The sequence below is a fragment of the Chionomys nivalis genome, chromosome 7 (genome assembly GCF_950005125.1).
Source record: "Chionomys nivalis chromosome 7, mChiNiv1.1, whole genome shotgun sequence".
Classification (NCBI taxonomy): Eukaryota; Metazoa; Chordata; class Mammalia; order Rodentia; family Cricetidae; genus Chionomys; species Chionomys nivalis.
In genome coordinates, this window is record NC_080092.1 from 11092444 (window position 1) to 11101201 (window position 8758).

General features: G+C 43.0%; 1 protein-coding gene across 1 annotated transcript; it reads right to left on the reverse strand.

The window, feature by feature from the left end:
• Nucleotides 1–5622: 5622 nt before the first annotated feature.
• On the reverse strand, nucleotides 5623–6561 carry LOC130878043 (olfactory receptor 15-like). The gene has a single exon (XM_057775803.1). The coding sequence runs from the start codon at nucleotides 6559–6561 to the stop codon at nucleotides 5623–5625; it is 939 nt and encodes a 312-aa protein (XP_057631786.1).
• Nucleotides 6562–8758: the final 2197 nt, after the last annotated feature.

Consider the following 8758-nt stretch of genomic DNA (forward strand, 5'->3'; position numbering starts at 1 on the left):
CTCTTCGGATCCGTCCGTGGGGTGCTGGGAAGCTGGACCTGGGCGGTGGATACGCCTTGAAATTCTCATCCAGAGCAGGACATACCTTGGCTTTCTCTGACCTCACCTCTAGGATTTTTCCTACTCTCCTTGGTCTAACTCTCACATTGACTCAGCCAGCATGTGTCAGCATGAACTAGAAAACTTTTTAATTAAATTTTTTTCTTGAAGATGGGCGTTAGCTCAGTGGAAATAGCGCTTACCACAGAAGCATGAGAACCCATGTGAAAAAAAACCGGATGTGGTAGTGAGTTGTTACAATTCCAGTGCTGGGGAGGTGGAGGGAGGGCAGGGGGGCCCCTGGAACTCCCTGGCCACTTAGCCTAGCCTAGGTGGTAATTTCCAGAACAATGAAAGACCCTGCCTCAAAATAACAAGAATGACAAACAAAACAAAAAGAAATAATAATAATAATAATAATAATAATAATAATAATAATAATAATAATAATAATATAATAATAATATAATAAAAAGCCCAGACAACAAACGAAAATGCAAGAGGCCTGGAGAGACATCTCAGTGGTTAAGCGTTTGCTGTTTTATTCTAGAGGATTCGAGTTGTATTCGCAGCTCAAAACCGTTTGTGTCCAGGCGCTGCAACAACACCTCTAGCCTCCAGCTGAGCCAACACTCCTGCACCCGCGTGTACATACCCTCATACAAGCACACACATACGAATAATTCAAAATAATAAACAAATCTTTAAAAAGTTTAAAAAAGCAGACAGGCATAGTGGTTCGCACCTGTATTTCAGCACTCAGGAGGAAGAGTCCAGGCTGATCTCTGTGAGTTCAAGGCCAGTCTGGTTTCCCTGTAAGTTCCAGAAGGGCCAGAGCTACACAGTGAGACTCTGTCTTGGAAAAACAAAACAAAAACAACCAAAAATGTTTAAAAAGAAAGTAACAAACAAAAACCTAATCAAGATGTCCACTACTGAATTATTTAAAAATAATTCTTACGTTTCTGCCCCAGCACCAGGAGTGGCAGAGGGGACGGCAGGGTCACAAGGATGAGGGTGACACAAGGTGAGCAGCTCCTGAGAAATGCCCTCCACAGCTGACCTTTGGCCTACCAAAGCATGCACAGGTGCACAGGAACACAGAAAATTTTAAGTAAAATTTCACACCATATAAAAGTAAGTGATATAGAGTGAGCAATTCCACTGTTATTTACAGTGCTGGATGGCCACTCTATCTAGTTATTACACTGTTATGTACAGTGCTGGATGGCCACTCTATCTAGTTATTAGACATTCTCACCACCCTTAAACAAAACCTGTGCCTGTACCTGGCTCCTGTTCTGTCTGCATGTACTCTCCTCACATAATACTCCACTGTATGGAGAGACAACACTTCCAGGTTTCTATGCTTTTATATCTTTTTTCCAGGAAGCAGTTTGATTGGATATATTTCTAGACAGCCTTAGACTTACTTACTTAATTGTAATGGCTTGTGTGGGTTGCTAAGTAAATCCCGAGTTCAGATGTAGAAGAATGAGAATAAACCCTGACCTTGCAGAAAATTCAACTCTAAATGGACCAAAGACCTTAACAAACTGAAAATGCTAGAGGAAAGGGAGATCGTGCGGCGATGTAGGCACAGGGCTACTCTCTTCGAGCGCTTCAGTTGCTCAGGAAATACATTACCGACAGATGCGACCTCATGAAATGAGAAGGTAAGGCAGCTGCCACTCAAACAGCTATCACTTCCCGTTGTCCTGTCCTCACAGATGCTCGAAAACCTCCAGTCCGGTCTTGGGTAGTCCATGGGAACTTCTGCTGAGGTTCGGATGCCCAGAGAAGACTTCATTATAGCTTAGAAATTGCCCCTCTGTCACCACAGACAGCTGCAGCTTTAGCCTGGGAGGCTCTGCTAAGTCAGAGCTGCTCCAGGGACCCCGTGGCTCGGAAAGGTGCTCCTCCCGAGCAGGGAGGGATATGATGTTCCTGGGTGGGGTCATATAAAGGCCTACCTAAGTAGGCTGCCCCACTATGTCTGGTGATGTAGTGCAATATTTTTGCTCATTTGGCTTTTTGGGGGGCCCATGATCCATCTCCCAATTAAATCACACAAGGGGGCTTATTTTTTTGTTATGAATGCCAAGCTTGGCTTGTTTCTTGTCAGATTTTTAAAAATTATTCTGACTGCCTGTTACCTCTGGGCTTTTTCCTTTTTTTACTTCTGTGTGTCTTACTTTCACTCTTGCTCTGTGGCTGGATGGGTGGCTGGGTGGGTGGCTGGATGGGTGGCTGGGTGGGTGGCTGGATGGGTGGCTGGATGGGTGGGTGGCTGGATGGGTGGGTGGCTGGATGGGTGGCTGGGTGGGTGGCTGGGTGGGTGGCTGGGTGGGTGGCTGGGTGGGTGGCTGGATGGGTGGCTGGGTGGGTGGCTGGCCCCCGGTGTCTTTCTCTCCTTGGTCCTCATTTTTTCCTTCTATTTATACTCTCTGCCTGCCAGCCCCGCCTATCCTTGCTCCTGCCTTGCCATTGACCGTTCAGCGCTTTATTAAACCGTCAGGTGTTTTAGACAGGGAAAGAATCACAGCTTCACAGAGTTAAACAAATGGCTCACAAACAAAAGCAACACTCCTTAAACTAATACTCCCCAACATGGCGGTGCTGACGTTGCAGCTGCTGCAGGATCTTCAGGGGCTGCTGGAGTAGTTTACAACTCTCCACCAGCTCACCCCACCCGACAGTTGTTGGGGTCTGTTCCTGTCTACTGCCACTGAGGCTGTGTTGGATGGGTTTGACATCTGCCAATCAAACACTCTTACCATCAAGACAGCCACAATATTTATTTGTTTATTTGTTTATTTATTGTAGAACTAGGGATTGGACCTAAAGTCTCATGTATTCCAGGCAAGTGTCCTATTATATCACTGAGATGAATACGCAGCTGCAATCATTTTCTTTTGAAAGGTTTAGGTTTTTCTTTTTTTAAAAAAGAAAACAATCTTTTTTTCTTATACATACCAATCCAAGTTCCCATCCCTTCCCTCCTCCCATTCCCTCCACATACCCTCCCACCCAATACCCATCCAATCCTAAGAGACTGTAAGGCTCATTGCTTTGGGGAAGGTCCCAGGACCCTCCTACTATATCTAGGCTGAACAAGGTATCATCTAAAGAGAATAGGTTCCCAAACAGCCAGGATATGCAGTAGGAATAAATCCTGGTACCACTGCGAGTGGCTCCCCAGTCTGCTCCAGCCATGCAACTGTCAACCACATTCAGAGGGACTAGTTTGGTCCTATGCTTTTTCCTTCCCAGTCCAGCTGGAGTTGGTGAGCTCCCATCAGCTCAGGCAAACTGTTTCAGTGGGTGAACCCATCACGGTCTTGACCTCTTTGCTCACATTCTCACTCCTCCTACTCTTTAACTGGTCTTTGGGAGCTCAGCCCAGTGCTCCACTGCAGATCTCTGCCTCTGTTTCAATCAGTTGCTCGAAATATATATATATATATATATATATATATATATATATATATATATATATATATATATATATCACTTATTACTTAGCTTCTCTAGGATCATGAATTATAGGCTCAATATCCTTTGTTTATAGCTAGTATCCACTTATGAGTGAGTACATACCACATCTTTTGGGGTCTGGGTTACCACATTCAGGAAAGGGCTTCCTAATTCTATCATTTGCATGCAAAATTCAAGATGTTATTGTTTTTAACCACTGAGTAGTACTCTAATGTGTAAATGTGAAACATTTTCTTTATTCATTCTTCGGTGAGGGGCATCTAGGTTTTTTCCAAGTTCTGGCTATTACAAATAATGCTGCTCCCTGACTGCTCTTCGGGCTGATGAGAGAGGGGGAGTTGATTGGGGAGGGGGAGAGAAATGGGAGGCGGTGGCGGGGAGGAGACAGAAATCTTTAATAAATAAATAAATAAATAAACAAATAATGCTGCTATGAACATAACAAATGTCCTTGTAGTATGATTGAGCATCTTTTGGGTATATGCCCAAGAGTGGCATTGCTGGATCCTGAGGTAGGTTTATTCCCAATTTTCTGAAAAACCGCCATACTGATTTCCAAAGTGGTTGCACAAGTTTGCATTCCCACCAGCAATGGATGAGTATTCCCCTTACTCCACATCCTCTTCAGCATAAGCTATCATTGGTGTTTTTGATCTTAGCCATTCATCCAGGTATTAGATGGTATCTCAGAGTTGTTTTGATTTGCATGACCCCAAACCTCATGTATTCCAGGCAAGTGTTCTATTATGTCACTGAGCTGTAGACACAGCTGCAATCATTTTATTTTCTTATAATAATTTCTTTCTTCAGCATGGATTGATCGATTTCTTTTGGATTTTCAAGACAGGATTTCTCTATGCAGCCATAGCTGTCCTGGAACTGGCTCTGTACCCCAGACTGGCCTTGACCTCAGAGATTTACCTGCATCTACCTCCCAACTGCTAGGATTAAAAGTGTGTCCTAACAACCACTCAGCTGAGAATTTCTTTTTTATTTAATTAATTACGTTTTATGTACTCGGGTGTTTTGTCTACACTTATGTCTCTGCACCACATCTATGCCTAGTGCCTTTGAAGGTCAGAAGAAGGCATTGAATCCCCTGAAACGGGGGTTAAAGACAGTTGCAAGCCACCGTGTGAATGCTGGGAATCAAACCACATCCTCTGGTATAGTGGCATTTCATTTATAGTTTTATAAAAAAAATTTGCCTGAAGTTCAGAGAGTAAAACAGCCACACCAGTCAGTCTTACAGACCAGGCAGTGGTAACACACACCTTTAATCCCAGTAGCCACACTAGTTTTCCATAGAAACCAGGCTGTAGTAGTGCACACCTTTAATCCTAGCACTTGAAAGAAATATAAGACTGGAGGAGACAGCTCTCAGAGACAGTCTCACTCTGAGATTCCTGGAGTCAGGATCGCCATTTTGGACTAAGGTAGAGGTAAGAGCCAGGGACTGGCTGTTTTGCTTTTCTGACCTTCACTGAGCAGATGGGTAGCAAAACTGATGACTCTGGCTGTTAGCTGGAATGATTTAAATGAAGCCAAATCAAGGTTCATGGGGCTAGCATTGAAAGGCAAGTAGTTTTGCTGAAGTTTTCTCATTAATTATTAGGTAGAAGGCAAATTTTATGTGCACATACCGAAGGGGTTAATCAGGTGACAGAATGGAGAGGAAGAACAGCCTGTAGTATTGAGACTAGACAGAGAATTGGACCAAGATGATGGATGGCTAAGAAATAGAGATGAATTCTGTTTTCATCTGAAGTTGATAACGCAGGACCTGAATTCATGGGAATATAGTAAACTTCATGCTTTTTTTCCTTAGAATGTAAAAAATTCAATAACGTGGATATTAGAGAAAGGACAGAGAAACAGGTCTGTGCTAGGGCAATAACCTTCTGACCAGTAAGAGTCCATATGTACCCTGTTGTCTGTGGTAAATAAACAGAATGTCTCAATGAGACTAACCATCTTCCTAAAGTATAGTATGTCAGGAACATGCCTTGACTTCACTGAGACAAAGCTTCAAATAAGGAATGCAGGGAAAACAAGCAGTATCGAATGAAGAAGATGGCTCTCTCCTCATCTGGCTTCTCTTCCTTTCCTCAGCAACCTTCCCAGTGCCCCCTTCACTTCTTTGTTCCTCAGAGTATAGATGAGGGGATTCAACATGGGTGCAACCACACAGTAGAAGAGAGAAATGAATTTCCCTTGATCCTGATTACTGCTCTTAGGTGGAAGCAGATACCCATAGATAGCTGAGTCATAGAAGACGAAAACCACTACCAAATGGGAGAGGCAAGTATTGAAGGCCTTCCGTCGTCCCTCCACAGAGCGGATCTTCATCACTGCCTGAGCAATGAAGCAGTAGGAGGTCAGGATGACGCTCAGTGGGACAACAGTGAAGAAAGTACAGACACCATTGAGCACAGCCTCATTGAGACTCGTGTCTCCACAGGCCAATTTAATCATGGCGGGCACCTCACACAGGAAGTGGTCTATCTTCTGGTGTCCACAAAATGGGAGCTGCAGAGTGAAAGTTGACTGAATTACTGAGTTGCCTAAGCCACACAGCCAGCAGATAGCAGCCAGCAGCCAGCAGAGCCGTGGATTCATAACAGTCATGTAGTGCAGGGGCCGGCAAACTGCTACATATCGGTCAAATGCCATCATGACGAGCAATATGCCCTCTGTGGCCCCCAGCCAAAGGAAAACATAGAGCTGAGTTACACATCCACCATAGCTGATGGTCTTGTCTGGCCCCCATAGATTTTTCAGCATTTGGGGGACTGAACTGGTTGTAAAGGCCAGGTCCAGGGAAGAGAGGTTGCTGAGGAAGAAGTACATGGGTGTGTGGAGCCGGGCGTCAAGACGGGAAAGCAGGATGATGGTTGAATTCCCAACCAGGGTCAACAAGTAGGAGAAGAATATGGCTACAGAAAAGACCCTCTCCAGCTGGGGATGCTCAGATAAACCCATCAGAATGAAGCTCCCAGAGGAGCTGTTGCTGTCCACCCCCATCCCTGGCTGCTTCAGACACTGGAGGCTGCTCTGGGAAACTGCCGGGGGGGAAAGAAGGGGAGAGGCAGCTACTGCTGAATCTGCATCCAGAATGTTCTTCAGGCTCCACAGTTAAGGAGCCTTCCAGCCTCTCCAGACCCAAGCTTTCAGCGACCCCTGGTTGTCAGATGAGTGGGCGTGTCAACAGGGACCTAGCACAGAGATGAAGGAGTGTCTTGTGAAGACGGACAATGGGTAGGGCTCAGTAGTCCAGAGCAGTGGGATGGCAGACAGCGGGAGCTGGCAAGGTAGAATTAGATACAGACATTCTCTAAACACAGTTTCTGCAGTAAAGATTTCTGTGCTCTGGGCAGGGAAAACACACTCTGAATTTGGACAAATCTTACCGGATATTTCTGATAATTTTGTTTCTCAGGCTGGAGAGATGCCGCAGCACGTAAGAGTACATACTCCTGTTGTAGATGACCCAAGTTAGGTTCCCACTTCTCTCATCTCACGACAGCCTGTAAATCCAGCTCTAGGGGATCCAACATCCTCTTCTGCCAACTGCAGTTATAAACATTGGTTTGGTAATTCTTGTTTAGTTCCTAAAATATTGGTTGCTGTGAAGGCCAAGTCAGTTGATATGAGTACAAAGAGATAAACCTTACTCTAGAACTTACTATAGAAGTTACTGGAGAATATATTGCCATTTTGACTGATAAGTTATAATCCCAAACTTAACTAGAACAGATAATAGAGATATTCAACAAAGGCAGAAGAATTTAACTGACAACCAACCTCTTCATTACAGTTTTACATAAAGGAACAGCTCAAGTTTGTCAAACAACTAACATTAATTCATTCATTCACCTTATGTGAACAACTCCCAAATGACCTGCATCCCCAGGACTGTGTAAAAACTGGCTGGATTCCTGTGGAAATGTTAGATTTCAAGAGATTTAAGGAAGTGATAATCTCATATGGTCCAAATTTGCCTTTTTTGAAGCAAATGTTAAATTCATGGTTAACTAGTAACTGAATTGTCCCACAAGACTGGAGAGATTCGGGTACAGCAGTATTGGAACCTGGTCCTCAATTGCAGTGGAGGGCCTGGTGGAAAGATGAGGCTAGGACTTTTCAACAACAAAGTAGGGCCAGAGGTATTGACATTTCCCATGACTGACTTCTTGGAGGGGGAAATTATGCTGACGTACAAAGTCAGTCTTTATATGATGATCATACCCTGGCTCTATTTCATTCAATAGCTTTGAATGCATGGGACAGAATTGAAGAAGTCAGGAAGAATGGAGTCATTTACTATAGTTAAACAAGGCACAAAAGAAACCTTCACTAATTTTTCCTTTTTTTTCTTTTCTTTTTTTTATTGGAAAGATTGACTTCATCTGTAAATAGAATGATACCAAATTCAGAAGGTAGAAAAATAATAACTGAGTCTTTGGTTTTTGAAATTTCTAATTCACAATGCCAAAGGGTAATTAGGGCATTAAAGGTAAGATCAGCACCCATAGAAGAATGGTTTTGATATATACATATATATGTATATCATGATATGAGATTGAATATTGACTATATATATGACTATATATGTGTATGTATGTATGTATGTATGTATACATCATATATATATATATATATATGATGCATGGATACGAAAGGTGACTTCAACAGGCTTGAAGAAAAATCAAAATGTCAAGTGTTTTAATTGTGGCAAACAAGGTCATCTAAAAGGAATTGTAGTCATGGTATTCCTAGAAGCAATGTTTCTTCTATTCCAAACAAAATGAATGCAGATCAACAAGGGGCAGACACCTTAACTCGTTGTCATTGGGAATTGCCTTGGAAGGCCTCTCAGAGGCTTCCATGTCTGTGGTGGTTCAGTCTTTTCTTGTCATCATGGGGGAAACTCTTCCTCAGAGCAATTAATGGATCTAATGTTATTGGAAAACACCATACTGCTCTGGATGATAGAATAGCTTTAGAAGATAAAAAAATATATATTTCAGGAGAAACCATAATGTAAATATTTTGTCAAACTTCTATATATGATCATAGATCCAAGCTAAAACTATGCATAAATGATATTGTAATTGAAGGTCTTATAGACCCAGGGTAACAATAAATGCAACAGAATCTTTGCATCCAAATTGGCCTCTTTAGGAGGTAAATTTCAGCTTTTGGGGATTGCAACTTTATC

What these genes read in the sequence shown, in the direction of transcription:
- LOC130878043 (XM_057775803.1), bottom strand. Translation starts at nt 6,561, where the DNA reads ATGGGGGTGGACAGCAACAGCTCCTCTGGGAGCTTCATTCTGATGGGT.